Genomic DNA, 23,213 nt, shown 5'->3' on the forward strand with positions numbered 1-23,213 from the left:
TGAGGAAAAACAAAGCGGGCGCTGGATGCCGTGCCTTTTCCCTGAGAGCACCGCATCCCGCCTGGCGCTGGAAGAGACCACTGAGGGGCAGCAGAATTACACGCCACACATTTCCTACACTGGCTGCATCTCGGTGCTCGGGGTTTTTTAATCCTGCTGACTGACCCTGGGCACCAACACCACGCCAGTCCTGCAACGCCTGATTCACTGTATAATTACACATGTGCTATTTTAATATGGAGACATTTGATATGAATATATATATTATATATCTACTATAACAGTAGAAAAGTAGAAATACAACAGTGGAAACAAGTAATATAACAATTCAGTTTATTTTATTTATTTTCCAGACAGACACATCAATTTCTGGACCACAGTAGAGGATGGAAACCTTTCACAGACATTTTTTTTTGTCAATATTATTATTTGAAAATACAAATATAAAATTAGACTTTCCACATTTGATATGTGAGAGACCCCCATCCATTATTATTACCATTATTATTTTAGTATATTTTACAATAGGGCTTGAGCAAGCCATATGATAACCTGAAAGATGCTTTCAGATGTCAGTCAAGTCTGTCTGTCTCTCACCATAAAAAGTCGGTTAACATAAAAAAACAGGGGCAAGTGTTAGGAATGGGCAGACAGCAGCGGGGGGAGCTCTGCGCTCAGCCAGCAGAAACATGGAAGCACGGCAGAGCGCCACGCTGCCGTCCATGCAGTCTGAAGAGCGTCCAGGCTCCCCTTCCCGGCCATGCGGTCTGCTCCAAACTCGACAACACGCCAGGGGTTAACTCTCGTTTCTGAACGTAAGCTAATGATGAGGATTGGACATGATGAACCTGGCTGTCGCTTCGTGAGGAAAATTTTTGTATACAGCTGAGGTCTCCAGTCTAATATTGTTCAAACAAGTTCAAATGAGTGAAAACTGCAAATATATATCCATCTATACACATACACACACATATATACTGTATATATACGTATATGTATATATGTATATGTATATTGTAATGAGCGTGGGTGAAAATGGCAATGGTTCGGACGAAAAGGGAAAGTCGCCCCTCCGACTCACAGGTCCACTTGTGTTATTTCTGTCGGCTTCAGCAGCTCGCTTTGGATTCATGAATATGAACTCATCTTTGTCATATTCCTGTAAAAGAGAGCCAAAAAACGATGAATAGCCATGTTAACGTGTCACGTCGTGGCCTTGGACTCGTTGTGGGCACTGTGACTGTAACCAGTTACCTCTCAGAGATAAGGGCACATTGTCTGGTCTGAAACCATTAGCACCACTAGGAAGAAGCCTCTTTTTTCTTTTTTCTCTAAATAAATGCTCAGAAACATTCAACAAGCCTTCAAAGTCAAGTCCAATTCGTTGGGAATCGAGTCTGAATGAGTGCTCGTTTGATGTCCCAGCTTCTGGGAGACAGTCGCTCGTACTGTGAAGCGCGTGCGAGTCTGCCGTGACAGAAATGTCAGAAGTGCTCGTGGTTTCGGGGGACTTTCCCGGAAACAGATGGGATTCAATGTTTGGCCATTGCCTAGCACTTGCCTCAAGATTCAAGTTTAAATGGATACGGTAGTACACTACAAATGTCAACGCCTTCCAGGTTGACTTTTTTTCTTTTTGATTATTATTATTTTTTAAACCAAAACCCCTCCCCCTCCCCAAATGGATAAGCTAGTCTACTAAGATGTGTAACATTCATCAGCTGTAAACTGCTGTCAGTTTGAGATAAAACGAAATTACAGCAACAGAGCCATGCTACCTTAAAGTCCAAGCTACAGGGTCCAAAACCAAGAGAGGCGTCAATTTGCTTTATTGCGTGAGGGAAAATGAACCATTTTGGGACTTTTTCAAAATAAAAATGGGTTAATAATAGCCAAATACCCACCAAGCTACAAAACAGAGGGAAAACAATAACAATGATATATTTATATAGCTTAAATTTGTGTATGTAGTTTTCTTCGGGAGCTTCTTAGGTTATAATTATACTCTGATAAAACATTAAGAGTCCTGTTGTAAACAAACACACAACATACAGTTTTATTCCTGTCAGAATAAAAGTGCACCAACGTAAAAATGTGAACACGCTCGAATCACCGACGTCTACCGTAGTTGTCGATGTTTCACTCGTACGCCGACATATTTAAATTCAGACGAGAAGACAGTGGGATTTGAAACTGGAAACGTGTTATTTTGGAGTTTTGTTTTTGAGTAATTAGGGTTTTCCTGTTTCTCTACAACACGATGTGAGAAAAGGCTCGTTCCAGTTATTTTAGAATAATTTGCCACGACTCCTAAAAGCTGCACTGGTCCAGAATTAAAACATTAATGGGGAGATTGTAACAGTTATGAATTGTCAACAGTAATCTGACATTATTTAGTTTTGGGAAGAAAACAATATCAAAGGTTTTTTTATGCTTAACTGAAATTATGCCGAAATAGCTGAATGGATCCGTTTGTTTTGTCTTTAATCTCAACATCCTGTTATCTTTTGAGGCATTAAAATTCTGATTTCCACATCTTTAAAGATAAGATAATGCGTTGCAGTGTTGGTATGAGTTATTCATCAGTTCTTACAACCTGATATTTTTTTATTAATCCTTTCTGTGTACTCCAAGAGATTAGATTGTTTGGTTTATATTTTCATAAACATCTGATCATGATATCAGAGTGTATTTTCTGACACTGACCGTCACACTGACGTGTGTGGAAATCTCAAAAACCTATAAACATTTAACAGTTCAGCTGATATGACTATCGTGGTAATCACTGGTATGTTTGTAAAAAAAAAAAAGCCTTAATAAAAATATGACATTTTCTTGAAGTCATGTGAAACAGAAGTACAGTGTCTTAATTGTTAGATTTTACATATCAGGACATGATTAATGAGTCATGTGGTCCTTGAGGCGCCTGCTCGGCCCAGTGAGCCGCGCGGCGCCCCGCCCTGCAACATTCATCGAACCAAAACGAGCCAAGAAGAGAAAACGAGTGTGTGAAGAACGCAGCACGCCGTTCCTGCCGCCGCAGGAATTAGACGGTCAGAAACGCTGGCCACCGCTGACGGTAACAGGGAAACGGCACGACTTCAGCGGCAGCAGGCCTCCAGTTTGCAAAGTTGATTCAGAACATGAAAAACGACTTTTGGAACAAATTTCTGTACTCAGATAAAACCAAAGTTGGTTGGAAGCAAATCAATACCGCCTCTGACCACAAGGGGGCGTAAAGAGCCGCTGTGTTGACAAAAGACCCTCTGACACCGTGCTAATGATGCTAAGTGTCTCACTAGAGGTGCACTTCGCTGTCTTAGGCCAGAGGTGGACACTTTGTTGTGATATGATGCCCCTTGTGGTCAGCCGTGGTGTTACTACACCGAGTTCCTTTAAGAGAGAACAACAACAAACGTTATCACTGCTAAAGGTTCACACTCTGACTCTGAGGTTATTTATTTCTATGCCTCCGTAAGGACCTGATGATTTCATTTCATTTCTAAAATCACATCCTGATATGCAACTCATTCAAATTGAAAGATAGTTTCCCGTGATTTTAGCTTGTGTCCCTCTTTAATAAAATAAAGAAAGTAAAAGTTTTGCATATCTAGCATTAGCATTTAAGGTAGTATGGCACACCCCTTTAAAAACATTCAAGGGTGGGGATCCAAATAATGCCTTGTGTACAATTCCATCTTACAGCAACTATTTCTCCATTGTTCATCCATGAGAGCTTTGGTTAGCTGAAACCATGTTAGAGTGGCAAAACCAAACCAAGAAAAAGAGAGAGAGAGAAAAAAAAACGTACAGGGAATAAATTACAATGAATCTCAAACAAAAATAATTGTCTGCACATATCAGAACAACATGATCATTGAGAGAAAGGTCTAGCTTGACTGGTCCTAAATCCACTATCCACTACAAGTATTATATTAATGAGTCCTATATAACATCTACTTTGTAATTACAGGAGATAGAAAAAGAGCGCGAGAGGGTAAGGGATAAATATGAGAGTAGGGAGAGGTAGAGCAAGGGAGAACAACAAAGAGCACTACACTGGTATCAAAGACAGCACTCTGTTTACAAGTTAACTGTGATTTCTTTACACACTAATGAAATACATGAATGAGTAACGAAAGATAGCGGGATTTCTGAGGATGGGGATGGAAAGAGAGAACGTAATGGATGCACAGTACAGTTTAATAGTATATTACAATTATTAATATAGAAACAACAAAGTATCAATAAAACTCTGATTAAACTTGAAATCAGCAAAGAAGCATCTTTCTTTTTTTATAGTTTTGTATTTCATATTTTCTTTTACATTTGAACATTACAAGGGTTTGTTTTTTTTTCTCTTTAATTTATTACTTGATCACACCTCCATGTCATGTTTACTTTAAAATTATCCAGCATATTTCTTTACTTGGTTGTTTTTGAAATAAAAGAAATGAGACATTAAGTGCGTAAAATGAAAACAAAACCAAGAAAATGAAAAGAAAAGAAACATCTGCAACGGCATTGAAGGATTTAAAAACCAGACTGCACTCTGGAGCACATTATTCTCAGTATTATTATCATTATTATTATTATTATTATTAAATTGCTGTTATGAGTAAAACCCTTAACCACACATACCGTGTAAAAGCTTGTGCAGCGACAGATAGTGAATAATTCAGTGTCATTTTTTGACCCTGTATAAATATCCTTAAAAGAGACTTGGATCTAATATATAAAGAAATCCAAGTGTACACTGCAACATATCAGTTACTATTTCCCAAGCTGTTAACTCACCTCAAAACATTTGAAGTGTTTGTCTAGTCAAAAATACTCTAACCCCCAAATCCTTCATGCTATCCCAAAGCACAGGGCCGTTTATTCCTTTATTTTTTCGTTAAAAAGCCAACATACACATGTGCAAATAGGAGAATGGCCTGTACTTCACAACTCACAGTGCAATGATTACTCGCTTAATTAACTTTCAGTGTTTTCATTTGTTTTGCCACTATAGAATAAATTAAATCCTGCCAATGATTCCACAACAGAACTCACGAAGGCTGAGGTATGGTATCAAAAACGTTTGCTTTCCTAATTCGTCCAAAAAAGAACTGGTTCAGAGAACGAGCGGTATATAAAGGCTCTAGCACGGAGCCCAGGCGTCGCGTTCCCCCGACGTGAATCAGGAACGAGCAGGATGAAACGAACATCAACACACGGCTAACAGGTTCCTCTTGGGAGTATAAAAGTGTCCGGATGCACAGAGCGCTGGAAAATGCCTGGTTCAAGTTCTGATCTTCACGTCTGCGTACAGTGTGCTTTGGATTAAAATTTTCTTTTTCCTTCCTCTTTTCCTCTGAAATGATACCGATATCGTAACAGTTAGACAAAAAGATACCAATCGATCTCTCGCTCTCTCGGTTTTTTTTGTGTTTTTTTTTGTGTGTTTTTTTTAAATTAGCATTAATAATATTTGTCAAAACTGCATTGACTGAATTCAGTGGTGGTAAATTTGCTGGTATGACACTTGTAAAATTATTCAGCTGCAGTATTTACAGAGCAAGTGTGTGTGTGTGCGTGTGTGTGTGTGTTTATTCGGTCGTCCGTGGGCTTGTTATACCGTCTTCCAGCAGAAAAAAAGTAGAATAATAACTGTTTACAGCTTTTTCTTCTATTCACACGCTATAACATGTTTCTTTTGACACACCATCACAAAAATATGCTATTCTCTCACTGGGTTGGTTAAATGCAGTGACTGGAATAATATGTACAGCTACATTTCTTTTTCTCAAGTTTGAATTCACAATGTAGTTATATGAAATTTGTTATAGCATATATATATATTTCTAAACAACAAAAACAACACTTATAAAAAAGGACCATAAAAATATTGGAGTCCTCTTTGTATTGCCCAAAAATAGGTAATTATGGTTTACAATGAGACGTCACAAGAAATAAAACGGCTACTAAAATTTATTACTCAGATACCCTCTTTAAATTTTCCTTAATTTTGTTGTTTTTTTGTGTCTCCAAGTCTTTTTTCAGTTTTTTTTTTCGTTGTTTTTTTTTTGCAGAAAGACTGAATGGAAAGATCCGGACCTTTTTCTTTTTCTTTTTTTTCCTTTACATTGACCAATGTGAGGATGAAGACTTGCAGATATTCTTGGCGGTGATCCCCCCTCCCTCCCCCCCACGTACTTCAAACAAAAATCCGTCTAAACAACACTAGCAGAAGAATATCAAAGAAACTTACACAAAAATCAAGGGAAAGTAAAATGACTCTCTAAAACCTAAAGAAAAGCTAAACAGAGGAAGGAAAACGGTGAATGAACTCGACGTGAAACATCATACCAAACCAGGTTGTAAAGTTATAGGAGGTTTGGATTATAGTACAGCAGTTGTTATTTTTCTGAGATGACTAACGTGTTCTTTTCTTCTTCATGTGGTTCCAACTTTCGTTCGTTTTGCCCCGGTGACGCTGTAGTGCTTGGAGTTGGATTAGCATCACCTGCACACAAAGCCAATTAGAAACTTCGTCCTGTCTGTCCTGGGCCACCAGATATACTCTTCTGTGTGATGGAGGAGAGAGAGGAGATGAAACAAAGAAGCAGCAGCGTTAGACATTCGCTTTAGTCGAATAAAGCTCATAAATGTACATAAAAAACTTACAAGCAAGGAGGTTGCAGCAGGTCAAAACCTGCTGCTGAAAGATTAAAGGTATCAAACGCACTTTCACCACTTGCCAATTTAGATATATTCAAATAGTTTTGTAGACGGTATGAAACTTTAAAGATTCTGCACAAAGAAAACACCTCTGTTCAGTGTTTTATGCATGACGTACGTATGACGTACGTATGATGGGCGTTAGTGAGGAAGAATTAAGCTGGCGATGGAAACTGATGACATACGAGACTCCTTTTATTAGGTAGCTTGTGAGTTAAAGGTTTATGATTTTTAGATTAATTTTAAGTCACAGTGAAGTGATGCGAAACGTGCTCCTGAAGCAGCTAAAGCGTTTAAGTCAAAGACGGCACATACTGGTGCAGGACTTGTAGTGTGTTTGACACCTGATTCATCCCAATTAAACACGACAAAACGTCAGCAAGGACACATTTCACATGTTAATAATGGATGAAAAAGAGCTGGTAGCATCCGTGTGTGTGACTTCAGCGTAAACTCGTAAACAAATCAGACTTGAGTGCATATCTCACAATGAATCGTGATTTTTTTTATCTGCTTTTATCGGTTTTTTGTTTTCTTTTAAATCTAAAGATTTAAAGAAACACCTCAGCAGCAGAGGCATCAGCCTTCGGTCACACACAACTCTGCTCTCAGCTCCAGCATTTCGACAACCGATGAACACATATTAGAGATAAACTTGAGAGAAATTCACAGTAAATAAAAAGCAATACCTCTGATGAGATAGCAACCGGCCGACCTGTTCAATGGTATCCATTTGTAAAAGCTGTCGCAATCAACGGGCCCTAAAAGTGTACAGTTAGTGCTTTTGTCAGTATGCATTTCAGAGAGAGAAAAGTGAGTATCATATCAACCTTTTCCAGCTAGCATGAATGTGAACATTTTTGATTCAGTTGAGGAGCAGAGCAGGAGACTGCTGCCAGATTACACCACTTCTTGGAAAAAAGAAAAAAGAAAAGAAAAGAAACCAGACTGCAAGATTACAACAGGATGAAAAAAAATACTCTATTTAATGGCAAAAGATTTAAATTTGCTCCATTCAAGATAAAATGACTTCAAATCCTTTTTTGTTTGCAACAATGAAATGCCCAGATTATGCGGACATAGTCAAAAATACAAAAAAAAATACATTTTAAAGAGATAACAGTAATTAATAGTACATACAATCCCATTCATGCTAACATACAGAACTGATTTAATCTGGGAGCATGCGGAGAATATCATCATAAACATCCCTCAGTAAGATCAGTGCGTCTTTGAATATTGAAAGCTTTTCGTAATGAAGCTCGGTTTGTTATGCCAGATTTCCTGCTGACAGGTCTGCAGAAACCCACGGTTTCAAACACGCAGTGAAAAGAGAAGCACTTTCAGCAGCGATTATTTGTCTTTATCACCTCAATCAACTAATTGCACTCTAATTGTCTTGCATAAAAAATAAGGTTAGGTTCATTACTGCTTCTTCACAGTGGCTGTTTTCATACTGGCTAAAGGGATTAATAAAATCAGTGAAGCATGAGACAGAGGGACAAATCAGTGAATCTGAAGTCATCCATGAGGTTGTGAGATATGATGATTATAGAGTCATTCAGTTCAACAGCATCCTCAGTAAAGATATGAATTAGAAGCACATTTTAGTTCTGAATCATTTCCTATTTTAATGTTCTGAATAGAGAGATCATCTCGGCTGAAGTCAGAGGCCTGCTGCATCACCTCTCTGCTTTACTGCTCTCTTTTTGAGTCACTGGGTAATTCGCGAGAGCTGATTTAATACGTGGTAATATAACAGACACATGGTGACATTCTGCAAGGAAATCACAAACCCTGACCCGAACTAAATCAAAATTCAACAAATTAATGACGGATCTGTTACAGAAATCAGCTACGTTTGACAGTTTCTAGGACATAAATCCCAACTATTCCTTTCGCTGAGAGGCTCGACTTTACATTTCTCTAAACCGCAGAAACAAACTGTTGCAACAAATGGAAAATAGTGGAAGTAAATTGCCTCATTTCCATCTGCAAACTATCTGCTGGTAAATCTGCCTTGAAAATGAGCCAGCCTGGTCTTTCATAACAAATATTTTGCTTCCTACTCCGAGACCAACAGATTATGGCAGATAGCCAGTGGACCTAAAACAATTAGTAAGAGAGGCTCTGCTCAGGAAGCACAAACGGACAACAATATGTACTTTCCTCTGCCTCTGTGTGGGTATCATAAATCAATTACACAGTCTACAAAAAAATTTAAATGCCCAATTTCAGCTTCTCATCAGCTGTCGCTACATTTGCATTTCCAGTGACGCTAACGACGAACAACAGCGTATTTACTTCAGCTACTTAAGTCTCCCACTCATCGGCACAAAGTGAAGCACTTCCTGCACGTTTCTTACAAAAAACATACGATTTAGTAACACAATGTTAGTCCAAAAATGCATCAAAAAAGGCAAAGACATCACAAAGACGTCATAAAATAACCAGTCAAAATTATAACAAGCATCCTTTAACTTCACTTCAAATAGCAACATATGAATTTTACAAGCATTAAATTAAAAAGAGAAGCTTTTTTCCTTCTTCCTATCAGGTTAGTTTGACAGGATGACATGATGCGGGGAGCGTCTTCACCCCGTAGTCTTGCAGCGCTCACCTGCGCCGCTAATGGGCTTGCCGCCGTTGCGTCTCGGTTAAGTCGTGCATTAATTAGCTTCTTTCAGTAAGCAGGTGTTATTTTTACTGTTTATATCTTGTCACTGGCTTCATTCGTGTAAAGCGGCGCAAACGTGCCCCAACTTGACTCTGTGAACTACACTTTACTGGGGGGGGGGGGCGTAAACATTCATATGCTTAAACGTGTAACTAATGATTTAGTGAACTTGGAGGGAACACGCAGCTGACTTGGTGTTATTTTCAGATGATAAATGTATATTTTGTGGGCAGCACGCTAATTAGGAGAATTTTGCGATGCTATACTTTAGATGCCTGTCTTTAAGTTCAAAATATTAACCCTGGAAATGTGAATTTGTTACAGGTCGATATGATGTTTAATTCATATTTTTGGTGAAGTTGCTCTCGTAGGTGAAGCTCAATGCTATTTTTGGACCGTGCATGTACTCAATCACTGATGGGAGCCGCGAGGCGGGAAGCAGGAGGACTTAACTTCTTTACCTCTTAGGTAGTTTTATTGGTTAAGAAGCCTTTACTGGCTTTAAGGAGATCTCTCCAACACTTGGGTTTAAAATAACAGATCAGGCCGCTTCAGCGCGGCTATATTTGTCAACAACTCCGAGCATATCTGTTCAATCCTCCTGCGATCACTGCGAAGGAAGGCAGGATAATTTGCTTAACCTAATGTGACACAAAAGCCTTACATGCCACCTGAGTTTGCCTAGAAAATCTTTAGAGTGAACAGGCCTCTGCTGCCGTCACCTCTGCTCACCGATCTAGTTTTACTCTTCAGAGTTGACATGGCAACCGGCAGCCAACTGATCAGCAGGTAAAAACAAAGCGGCGCTGAGCAGTTGAACAGCAACACCTGGAAAAGGACAGCGAGGGAGGCTGCATCTGCTTGGAGGCATGAAGGAAACCAAAGCTCTGGGACAGGCTGCTTTCTAAAATTAAAAGAAATTTGTTTGGGGGATACGAAACAAGATCTGAGAGGAGGTGATTTGTACAATAACTACAGGGAATAAACATGTGCTCTTGATAAAGATATCTTTCAGCGGTATAATGGGATCAACGTGGATGTGCGGCCTAGGATATCTGGGACACTGTGTAAACTGTGAATCACAATGAATTTCTATTCATTTAAGCCCCATCTTTATTTTAGAAAGACAATATATCAAATGTTGAGGCAGAGAAGTTCTACTGTTTCCAGATATGTGTGCTTATTTACCATTTGATGCCAGCAACAACCTGATTATACCTATAGGATGGGAAACGTCTGGATGTTTCGGGTTTGTGCACACCCTTCCATGACAACACAGGTGTCGTATCGATCCCATTGCATTAACTGAAAGGTACGATACCTGTGTAAGCTTTTTATCTAGACTGAGGACACCAGTTATTACTTTTACTGTAGTTTGATGGCGGGTCTGGACTGGACATCCCAGTTCAGCACCTGCACTCTTTTATGCCCTTGTAGTAGGTAAGAGCTGTGGATTTACATGTGCTTGCTGAAATAAGCAATGCCCTCCCTCAAGAATAAGTCCAGATGTGAGCATATGGCGCTCCAAAAACCTGCATGCCTCCCTAGATGTGCACGTGTCCCATGTGATATGCACTAATGCAGCTCCGTTCAGGCACAGCTTTTGGCCCGTAACAATCCGCTCTTTTTCCCTCCTCTCTGACCTGGTGGATGCAGGGTCCAAAACTTGCAGGACAGATTTTAAATTTTGATCAGCCGAGCTTCATTTTCATCTTCATCTCAGTCCATTTTAAATAAGCTCAGACTCAGAGAAGCACTTCATCTGAATAATCGTGAGTCTGCGTCCTCTCTGAACTATTCGGTGTTAAATATGAAGTTTAAATTATTTGCAATTGATTGAACATTTGCATTTTGCACAGCATCCCGACTTGTCATGCTTGTGGGATCTCTGAACTTTACAGCAGGAATTTCATTTGGAGTTTCGGACACTTACTCGGAGGCAATTGCGACTATTTTCATCAGTTAACCCGAAGCACAGTATTCTATAATTAACGCGCTGCTCTCTAGTGTTGCTTCACTACACATCAAAGACATTTTTACATTTTAGTGGTGCTATTCTGACACAACAAAGGCTCAAGGTGCAGTCAGACGGGACGGGGATGCGAGTACTCACTGTGATGCTGGGGCCAAACCCAGAGCCAGGCTGAGGGCTAGCAGCACTGATGTAGTTGCCCACAGCTGAATCCTGGCTACTAGGTCCATACAGGTCAGCCACAGGCCCTGGACTGTTAGCACCAGGAAAACCTCCGGGCCTTGAAGGGTTGGCGCCTGCATACAAACACAGCGAGAGGCAGAGCAGCTGAGGAAAACCCGACAGTGATCCGTTCCATCCTAACTAGCTACGACTCGAGCAGACACGTTTCAATCCAAAGAACACATCACTGGATTCAGATGGTCGTCACGAAGGACTTGTTCATGGCTCATATTACAGGTTACACATGCTGCATTTGAGCTTGCGTATTCAATTAGCTCTAAAATCCTCTGACTAAATGTTGCAGGATTTAAACCTAATGGAATTTGAATTAAGGGTGAATCCAGTATGATATTCTAAATAGTATCTACATGCTGTCTTATGCACTGAAGTATCATTCACTTTGTATAATCATGCACAAAACAAAACAGGCACATTGCTAGACATACTTCCACCATGCCAATAAAAGAGTGCTGCCATGCACAATGTGAGGGAGTACTTGTATACCAACAGTCGCACTCAAGTAGAAGAGTACGACATGATCGGATCGCTGAAGATTTCAAAAGACTCTCGAGCTTTCAGGACCGTAGTCAGTCTATGTGTACTATGTGATCCTTGTATGTGACCTGATGCACCGACAGGAACCATCTGCTGGGGTAACTTCCAGCAGACAGCAAAAGAGGTTTGTCAGGCGAGAGGAAGAGGCATAAGGGGGAAATATAAAAGCTTGACCTGAGTTCATCCGCAGGTCCGAACTCAGTGGGAGATAAAAAAAGAAATACTCCTCGTGACTTACCACCTTTGCCCCGTGAGTAAGAGCAACTCAGACTAATAAAATGCCTTTTGAAAATCCATATGCCTACTAAAGGCCAATAACACTGGCAATACGAGGAAAAAAAACAGTCAGGAAGGAAGAAAAATGCAGTGATCTCTTAACAGCAATCTCCTTTGCTGTCAGCTTCCCGTAACCCTCCGTCTCACCCTTATTCACGCACAGACCGGGAGGAAAAACACAGCACCGCTGCGTTAAAAAGAAAAATCTTCTGAGCACGGAAAACGCTCGATCTTGTGTATATATGGGCTCATGAACCCTGCGATGCCTGAGAGGAGGTCTTTGTATAACACATAAAAAAACATGCAGTGTGACTGCAGTGCATTCGACGTGTGTTGGTGTAGAGAGACGCGGTAAACTAGAGCTGTCGCCTTGTTTAATATGTCACTGCTCCATCTATCAAAGCTGCATTAGACAAGTTAGCTCCATTTAAAGGCACCTCGAAAAATATGCTTTAGATATCCATTTATAGCACTCTAGGAAAATGAAGCCATCTCACTAAACACACATCTACAAGAGTTGACACTGCTGTTTGACTTAAAAGACTTTAAACAGCAAGCAGCTATTGCCCTTATCTTGTCTGCACAGCCCCCAGTTGGCTTGCTTATTATATAATTAAGGATTTTTTTTCAGTTGAAATGGCAATCCTCATTTCCTGTAACTGGTGATTTTTATTGGAGTGCCCCCCCGCCCTCTCCCTCGCTGTGTGAGGCTGCTTCTTTCCGTTTGAATGCCGGAGCTGCACAGGTTGGCACAGAGCTTTGAGAGCAGAAACAACACCATGTTTGATGTGGATCTGACTGCTGCGCGGGACCAACCATGATTTCTGTCCTGGTGATCATTTGGACTCTTATGTACATTGGATGGCATCCAGCCATCCAAGTCATGTCTGTTTCACTTTAATTGTCCAAAAGTCTGTTTTTAATTGTCCAAAAGTCTGTTTCTGGCTGTACATCACCCACAGTGTCCATCGGTATTTAGCTCGAAAAACACAAAGAAGACACTATATTGTCACTTTAGGGTTTGGCGTCATACATATACAGATTGCTTTACTTAAACACAGATGCAAGTATGTTTTTTATTTCTTAACAAGTTGTAAACTTCTACTCTCCTCACCAGCAGCTGGTGCTGCAGATTTTTCATCTGCATGAATCACAGATCTTTAAACTTCTGGAAGATAATCCCTGTTTGTTTTTATCTCCTCGAAATGTCCAAACATCCAAAAATACCATCTTTAAATTTGATATAATAAGAGTCAAATATAAGCTCCTTCCCACAAGCAACACCTACATGATGTTACACGTTGACTCACTGAGGATTTGGAAGCGTCCTTTTATTCAAGACAAGACTGCGTTTCATCGGGGAGGTGCTACCGATAATTGTTTCATGAGCCATGCATCCATCGGTTCAGCTACGTAGCTGAAGCCACTACGTCTACGAGACTACATATCAAGAACTTGTAACCAGGCCTCAAAATCAAGTGAGATGATTGATTGTTGCGGTGTAAGTAACCTGTGCATTCACTAAACACAACAAAACAGATCTAATAGAAGAAACGTAAACACTGTTTCTGTCTCACATGCACTAAAGCAGAATGACTACGAGCATCTGTGTCGTCATTGTTGCAAGACAGCTTGTAGTCGGGGGTGAGGTCTGTAAAACATCTACCTGAGGCACCCGGCCTGTGCAGAACCGCTCACCTGACTATCCTCAAAACAGCCAAAGCCTTCATTATTAGCACTGCCCTACAAAACGTGTTTTATTTGAATTATCTTGGAAAAACAAAAAACAAAACAGTGATTCTTACATTTACTTTGACTTTTTTCTTTATTCTAAGACACTATAAACTAAATGTTTCTTTTCAGTCACTTCATTTATTTTTTTCACTAATTTTTCTATTTTGTACCTGCAACTCCTGCCAAAGAAAAGGCATTAATGGGAGAAATTTTGAAAAAAAAAAAAAGAAATGTCACTAAACCTTTCTGGAAATCTGACCAGAATCTGATCAGAGCTGCATCAAGCGCCGTGATTCATCAACAGCTGGTATAATCATATGGGCAAGGGATCAATAGTGCTGTTGAAGGCTGTATTTGTTTTATTCTCATCAGTATTGAGCTTCTTCACTAATAAAATAGTTCATATGAGGGAATAGAAAAACAAAGATTTATGACATCCTTCCCTCCGCTGCTGCTGACGCGTCATCACGTCAGCGTCAGGTACGACTGAAAAGCCTCATTTATATTTGGACTGTTTCTGTCTCTCTGAGGCAGCAACCTGAGATCTAAACCACATCCCGACCACAGGAGGCTTTTCTGTGAATTAATGTTTCCATATTAGATCGAATCAGGAAATCTTAATTGCGAAGCTTTGATCTACAGGCTTTAATGAAAAAATAAATAAAAATAAAATCAAAAACCTACCCTGATAAGGACTCTTAATTGAAAGTAGCCCAATCTTCTCTTTATATATCTCATTCTCATAAGCCTATGGTGTAATTGTTTGCACATAAACCTGAATCCAGATTAAACCAATCCATTAGTTATACTACAAACATGGCTTGAAGACATAAAGGTCTTTGCATCATGGGTGTTCCCCAGCACACGCTATAGGCCCGGGCTCCTGGGGGGCCCCTGAGGGGCCCCTGTGGTGCGCCGGGCTCTGTCTCCAATCTGTCCTTTACTCTTTCTGAGAGTGTATATCATCATTACAGCAGACAACAGTGTTCTCTTTTGTGTCTAACTGGCATCTATGTGCACAAATCTCTGTCTCGGTTGGTCTTTTCCTGTAAGCCCCCCTACTGGTTGGGGCCGGTGGCGGCCCTCCTCGGGCCTGGCCCTGCTGTTTCTTTTCTTTGTTATAAAGTATTTTACTGTTGCCTCACTCTCGCTCTGGACAGGAGATTACAGCAAAGTCTGCTGGGATCCTCAGACAGGCCGTTTTTATGAATGAATATTATATGATTTGGACTCGGTGGAATTGGATTAACTGAATTACAATAAACCGGACTGAATTATAAGATAATCAGATTGTATATATCGGACTGCACCTTTCAAATTTTGTTTGCTTTCTCTGTAAAGCGTCTTGAGATGACTTGAACTGGTGCTCTGCAAGGAAAGCCGAATTGAACTGAAACAAATTGATCTTGGCAAACCAGTCTAGTGTGGACATTTTATACGGCCTGTAAAGGAATAAAAGTCAAAGCAAACGTGAGACTCACTGCTCTTTTGTTTTCTTTTTGTGTTTTTAAAGTTGAACTTTCCATACAGTCCCAACTTTCTCTGATTTGTTGTCGTATGATTACATAAACCGAAGAACATTATAGTCAGTACAGAAGAAGAAAGTGTGCTTGTGTTGTACAGTAATGGCTGCATTATGCTAAAATGTTGTCTATTAAGTGTAAAACATTTCCCAGCTTTCCCACCTATTTTACGCACTAATAATGTGAGCAATCATTCTTAGATTTAGAATACTTAAAGGGCTCGTCTGAATAAAAAAATAAAAAAATAGCACTTACTCCCACACTTACTCTCTCCTTTGCTGTTCAAAATGCACATAAACCTGAGCACCGTTAGAGAGGCCGGCGTACTCTCCGACATCACCAGTAGTTATTTTGTTCACATGCAAATGAAGAATTACATTCTGTGTGCGTCGGCCCCTTTTGTGCAAGCAGGGGCTGCAACATGACTTCACAAAGAAACCAAAATAAATCTACATTAAAATCTGAAAACAGGAGGAAGAACATGCAATGCTATCCTGTCAGAAACACGTTTTGTTCAAAAAGTTTTAAAGGGGATTGTTTCTTTTTTGAATTATTTTCTTAACAAAAGTAGGACAAAATATATTTAAGAAAAAAAGAAAAAAGAAAAAAATTCGATCAGCTGTATGGAATAATGTCATGAATCAAACTAAAAGGTCCAAAACGTGGATGAGATAGATGCTCATATACAAACCTGGGTTCTTAAATTGATCCGGGCTGTGTAGGTGCTGTAGGGGGGAGTTGCAGGCGGAGGTGGCATGCTCACTGTGCAGCATCTGAGCCGCTTGGGGCCCCAGGGAGCCATAGTCAGCAAAGGAGCAGGGCCCCCCCCTCTGGTCACTGGGCGCAGAGTAAAACCCATAATCGGGGAGGCCTGGGAGATACAGTATAGGGTGGGGAGGGGGAGGGGACTCCATCATTGTGGAAATCAACTTTAGCATTTTCAAAGTCAGTGTCCAGATTGCTGAGCATAGCTTGCTGGTGTGTTACACCATCTTTAGCTGACATCCTCGCTTTAATGAACCCTCCATGCTCTCCCTCCCCGGCAGCTCCTGCCATGTGGCCAGACCCCCATCCCCCCCGCCCCCCCCAGGCAGATGGGCCAAGTTTGAGACTTTCATCTGTGTTGAATACACTAGCTCCACAATAAAGTTTACACATGATCACTCTATGAAAAAGAGCAGTTAACTGACTTGATTCAACTTAGGTCAACCAATAACAGTGAATACAAAAATACACAATAGGGCTACAGTTGTGACATCATGGCTTTCGCATAACTGGCCTGGCCACAATAACAATAATAAAAAAAAACAAAAAAAAAACATGTCAATAAATTTTTACAATTCAAATGGACAATTCTTGGTTGACATACCTGAAAGAAGCGTAACACAGTGTACTAATCAAAAATCAATCTACAGCTCCTTTTAGACCAATAAAAACTGTAAATGAGATACAAAGACATACATGTTTATTGATGATGAGCATTGTGAAGTGCTGCGGGTGCTCTGAGCGCGCGTCTGATTGGCCTCTTTGAATGATTCTTTCTTTGACACAGATGGTGGATTATCAACAGTTTAGAAAATGTCATTCAGCAATAAGTCACGCTGACATTTATTGCTTGTTCTCTTAATCTGAGACAAGCTGCTCATATAAAGAGTGCAATTAAAAGAAACTGCTCCTTCTCACACCTCTTTGATAACGGAGTTAATCTACTCAGGAGGGCCTGAGATTGGTGACACCGGCTTTTCCATGCTGGGTTTCCCCTGCTGTGATTATGTGTGTGTGTGTGTGTTTTTTGGGTCCTGGAGCGAATAGCCATTCAAAACCACTTCACCTTTACCCATTCAGATCGAGACCGTCCACTTCTGCCAAATGGAATGTAAGCACCAGCCATGTTTCTCTCCGCCGAAGCTTTTTAGCACTCTGATCTCACCACTTGTGGGCTGTCTGCCCACTCATCAAATTATAGGCTCCAAATAGGGCAGGCTTCCCACGTATGTCACATAATGCCTGACACATTGAACAAAGCTCAAGAAGCAATCATTCCATTTACTTCACTTAGACAAATGTCACTGAAAATTGATTGGCCTTGCTAATGAGGAAAAACCGGATCAATGGAATAATTATAGTGGGGAAGAAACACTTGACAATAGCAGCAAGCAGCGTTATTGGAAATTCATAAGGAAGCTGTTCTAAATATGTCACTGGTTCAGAACGGTAAATATGCCAGAATCAAACACGGGTTATTTTCTCTTAATCAATAGGATTCTCTTCTTCGACACCTTTGCTGATATTCGCTTATTTATTATGCAAAACCGAGACAGCTGGAAATGAGCCGTGCTGTCGTCAAAATCAGCTTCGAAACGAGGTGGAGGGTTGAGACGAGACTGGAAACGTGATTCAACCAGTCCAAACCGTTTGCTTTATTTATTTATTTATTTGTGTAAATGTTGTGACTGGCTGCTCAGGCGGTATTGGAAACAGTTATGCGTCGATCAATTGGCCAAACACCACATGGCGCTCAAACTAAATGTAAACAAGAAAGGTTTTCGCACTTTGACAAAGTCCAATAAGGTTTATTCAGACAAAGCGACGGTATTCACGCCAATATTTGTAACGCTCTTCGTCAATTTTAGTAGAGTCGAATTAAAAATAAGAATATGGATATCTGTCGCACACCAACGTCAAATTATAATATAGTACACGTTATGAAACGCCATTTACAGCCACAGCTACCTTACTGACATCACAATAGTTTGTAAGGTATCTTTTACCAGCAGCTTTATGGGGAAGTGGTCTGTGATACAGCGACACAACCGACCGTAACTCCTAAAAACACACAAACAGCCAGCGGACGTTTAAACCAGCGACCTTGTCCTTCTTTGAGGCCACAACCGTGTTTCCACAACAACAACCAGAGGTTTGAGCTGATAATCAGACTAATTCATGGGTGTATCTGCCGAGTTCCAGATCTCATAAACACTTGAAAAAGCTATCAAAGACGTAATTACAGTAACACAAAACATTCACCTTGTGCATTTAAACCCAACAAGTACCACATGTCAGGGGCAGGGGAAGGCTAAATGAGCTTAAGAAATGTGCAGCATATAACTGTGTAAACATTTTTCTTAAGATTGTTCTAGTTTTTTTTATGTTAAGCTAATAATCATACATAAGGGGAATAAGCGTCTTTGATATTCTTAAAAGGTCTACATACAGTAGGCATTAAACATCTAATCACCCAATAAAGGTGCAGGTATTTCAAGTATAAAGATAGAAAAAATAAGGGTATACAGTTCCTTCGATCACCACTGACCATGTGGGAGGAAGACATAGGTCAGTTCTTAAAGTTATGTGTGCTTCAACCAAAACGCGGCTTCAAAAGAAAAATCTGAAAAAAAAAAAAAAAAATCGCCCAAACCTCAGCCTCGTCAAAAATCGATGGAATTAACTAAATAGGGACGTAGACAGGAGATCCCCTGCAAAGTGGGATCAAATTCCAAAGGTGGGTCGTGTGAAGTTAACACACACTAATAATAACTAATGTAAGAAAGGCAAAAGAAGTTTCACTTTCTATTTTAATTTAAAACACTCCTACTAATTAAATATTTATTTTTTCTCTTCTTTGTTGGAATATTCTATTAAAGATGTAGCAAGTCTGACATGTTGTTGTTATTTCTGTGATTAAATGTAAAACGTTTGCAGCGTCGTTATTTGGTGTCAAAACGATGACAACATTCCTTTGTGAGTGAAACGATACCTTTTGCATGAGACGAGACTAAAGACATGTGATAATGTCATATTTATAATTTTGTTGTGACAGAACGATGCGAAAAAAAGTCCTCCGATTGCTGCCTTACCCCTTACGATTGCAATTGCAGGAGCACACCACACGTCATGGTGTCGTTCAAAGTGTGGAAATTTGTCTGCAGCCTTGAAATCGCCCTTTAAAATGATTAAATGTAAGGTTGGAATTAAAATACTGCTTAAAAAACATTATTCCGCGTTTGTTTGGATACTATTCTGCGATTTCTGCTGGCGTCATCTGTTATGTTACATAACCATGACAACCGTGGAAGCTGTTTCTAAGCAGCAGATCCTAAGAAATGCCGGGAACACGTCTCCGAATCCAGACAGGTGAATATGAATATGCCACTGATGCAGAGGAGGAGCAGAACAACGCGCAAGGAACAGGAAAATTTAACCGTTTCTTCTCCCAACAGTCACGAGGAATTTGAGATTACTGACAAATAGAGCGGGCAAAACTGGAATTCTGATGAGGAAACGCTGGGAACCTCAAAAATGTGGAATTAAGTGTTTGACAGGAACGCATCACACCCCCCGAAGTTTCTCAGTACAAATACCAGACAAAAACAGGCAGATGGGACCGAGCTGCAGAAGTCAAGGACGACCTTCTCCAGGGCTTGTTAACAACAGATCATGCATCACTGCAAATGTTGTTGTTAAGGAGCGTCTTTGCACCTGGGATACGTCCCTCTATCTGTGTGTCTCTCTCTCTCTCTCTATATATATATATATATATATATCCATCTATCCGTCTGTCTGTCCGTCTGTCTATAATAGATTTCCCTTTTGGGAATCACTTCAGCTCTGTTCAGTTCAACATAAGCAAATATACCGTGACTTTATAAGACTCTAATCCAAGTAATAAAATGATAAAGCGGCGACACACGTGCACTGTTTCCGTGTGTAGGAGGTTCTCGGTTGAGACATACAGAGAGACGTGCACAAGAGTGCAAGTCAGACACAAACATGCAGACACACATTGTTGAAGCCATATATTTTCATCAGAGTCTATCTGATCCGTTATGCAGGATGAGAGTGGCCAGTGGGTGCCCACAGCTGCATTAGTATCACCGATCATATCACTGCGCCTCAGACCGTCCCACTATTAATATTCACACAGTCTTTTCAGAACAATGGACCTTTCTTGGACTTTTTTTTTTTTTTCTTCCATTGGCCACTAATTGGATGTAATTACTCATCTACAAAACAAATGAGCATGTTGAGGTTGCCTTGGAGACTAGATCAGGGGACCTAGCAGTGCGAATCGTTTGCAGGGCTTCATTTATACTGATAATTATCTCCCCTGCCCCCACCCTCTCTCCCTCCTGCCCTCGGTGACCAAAGCTGGCTGTGAGGCAATGGAGAGGGGAGTGACTTGCAGTCATCTGTTACTGACATCATCGGGGTGGCTCTCTGTAAGTGGATAAATGCCCTGTTCTCGTTTCCACTTTGCCAGGTGACTGCCTTTAAGGAGGAATCATAAACCTTGAAAATACTACTTCTCTTTTCCTCCCTGCATGGAAAATAAAACTTATCACACTTACGACAAAAAATAGAGCCTCTTGGGATGGTAATATCCTCAGAGGTTAAGCAAACTAAGCAACATTAACATTTATAAAGGCACAATTTATGATCCATATGTTTACGAAGGAGTTTCCCTGAAGATGCTTTTGCCACAACCTTCTCATATGCTCGGTCTGAAAGTCTGACCTGTTGTAACTCCGACGCTGTTGAGGATCGGCAAAAATGAGGCCTTTATTTTAAATTCTGGTCATCATCAAAATATTGACTTCTCATCTCATCTCGACTCTTTGAATATACATGAACATACCTGCTATTTATACAGTCAACAAATAGTGGAAACGGGGGATTAAAAATCTATCACCAGAAGTTATTTTCATTTCTGCAAGCAGCCATTGCTCACGGAGTCACTCCCTCCTTCCCCTTGGTGGCCATCAAACCACATCACTCTGCAGAAGATGTCAATAAACCTGACATGCTGCTTCTCAAATTAGCTTTGAATTTTAGAGCCACCATAATTAGCGTTTCCATTTTCACCAATGTCATTTAAAAATAGCGTGAAAGAAACTAACAGCTCTTTTGCTGTCTAGTCTTGCTTTCACTTTCCATTTGAAATAATCTTTTCTGAATGAATGGCTGAGTAATTAACAGCACTAGACAACCTTTTTCAGAGAGCACAGACATTTCATAAATAATACATATTTAATGTCTTGTCATTTTGTGTTCAGAGAGGCTTGGCTAATGAATTTTAACAGATGATTTCTTCTTGCATTTACTCACCCATACTGGGGCCTCTGTTTTCTTTACTTTTCATTTAATGCTTGCTTTTTCCTTTTCTTGGCATTCTTTCCAGTAAAGAAGAAACTAAAAAGAGCTATTGATTTATATTTACTCTGAGCCATTGTTGGGAGCTGATTGTGAACAGTGACTCGCGTGCAAAACAATGTGCATCGTGCAACAATGTAAAGTAAATTAGCTCTCATTAGTTTCTAGCAGGGAAGCCCTCACAGACCACACTAAATCATTTTAATACAGATTTTTAACCTGGGAGGGATCTGGTCTAGTTGGGACTGAGAAAGGGCACTGAGTTATCGACGGTCAGCCGAGATTATCTTATCGTGAGGGGCTCTGACTTGACAGTCCTGGCCTTTTGGCAGAGCACATTTTCCTTTCAAACATGTCTGGTCAAGCTTAAAATGGTTTAAAGAAAATCTACAGCTCACTGACTAAATGTAATTGTCATTTAGATAACGGAGGGGAGAATATATGAATGCACTCAAAGACACATTACGTCTGACAGCAGTATTTGGATAAATAGATCTAAGTTGCAATAACAGACAAACACAATGAGCTTAAACTGATAACATATAATTATAATTTTTTTGTCTCCACTGAACACAACCATTAAAGATTCATACTGATGTAGGAGAAAGTAAGTGAACCCACAGCCTGATTACAGTTAGCAAAATATGTTTTGTAGCGTGGTTTAGAGCGACTTTGATGAATAAAAGTCAGTCAAATATTGCAGGTCTGCTGTTAACAAAAAGCGTCTGTCCAAAAATGGAAGATCTCAGAAGACATACGATCAAGAGCAGCTGATCATTTTGAAGTGTCTAGGCATGTTCAGTCCACAGTTAGACAAACTGCCAACAAACGTAGACACTTTGGTACCGTGGCTACTCTTCCTAGCAGCGGGTGCCCGGCCAAGATGACTGTAAAACGCGACCCAGAGTCCCCGGTGGAGTACAGATGAACCCACGAGTGACAGCGAAAGGCTTAAAGACATCACTGGATCTGGCATCACTGTTCTTTGCCCATGGCAAAGAAAGAACACAGAGGAAGCTGCTGCTCTCCAAAACCTACATTGCTGGGTGCCGAAGAGCACCTCGCCAATATAAAACAACCACAGGGGAAAATGTTTGCTTAATGATGAAACAACCACTATGTACTGTATTTTCTGCACTATAAGGCGCACCGAAAAGCCTTTAAAAAAAAACAAAAAAACAGCAGTGCGTCTTATATAAGATCATTATGGTAATTTGTGTTACTGTAGTCAGGAGGTTTCTGGGTACTGTATAGGGGTGGGCAAAAATATCGATATGGCAATATATCGCAATACTTTTCCAGCTGATTCAATATCGATATTCAAAATTTGAATATCGATTTTTTTTTTTTTTTTTTTTATCCCCGATCTTTTTCCCATTAT

At 40.2% G+C, this 23,213-nt stretch overlaps 1 protein-coding gene across 9 annotated transcripts in view; it reads right to left on the reverse strand.

The window, feature by feature from the left end:
• Window positions 1-316: 316 nt before the first annotated feature.
• Window positions 317-23,213, reverse strand: part of msi2b (musashi RNA-binding protein 2b) — a 284,750-nt gene continuing 261,853 nt past the window's right edge. For 3 of the 9 annotated variants that reach the window (XM_061739986.1, XM_061739984.1, XM_061739982.1), the window contains 2 exons: window positions 11,514-11,668; window positions 317-6,569 (listed from right to left, as the gene is read on the reverse strand). In XM_061739986.1, coding sequence (XP_061595970.1) covers window positions 6,525-6,569; window positions 11,514-11,668 — 200 coding nt within the window. In that variant the 3' untranslated portion in view covers window positions 317-6,524. Of the gene's footprint in view, window positions 6,570-7,412; window positions 7,485-11,513; window positions 11,669-16,373; window positions 16,554-23,213 lie in introns of all 9 variants that reach the window. The other 6 variants (XM_061739981.1, XM_061739979.1, XM_061739985.1 and 3 more) reach the window with 3 other exon arrangements.

The sequence above is a fragment of the Cololabis saira genome, chromosome 14, assembly GCF_033807715.1.
Source record: "Cololabis saira isolate AMF1-May2022 chromosome 14, fColSai1.1, whole genome shotgun sequence".
NCBI classification, from domain to species: Eukaryota; Metazoa; Chordata; class Actinopteri; order Beloniformes; family Belonidae; genus Cololabis; species Cololabis saira.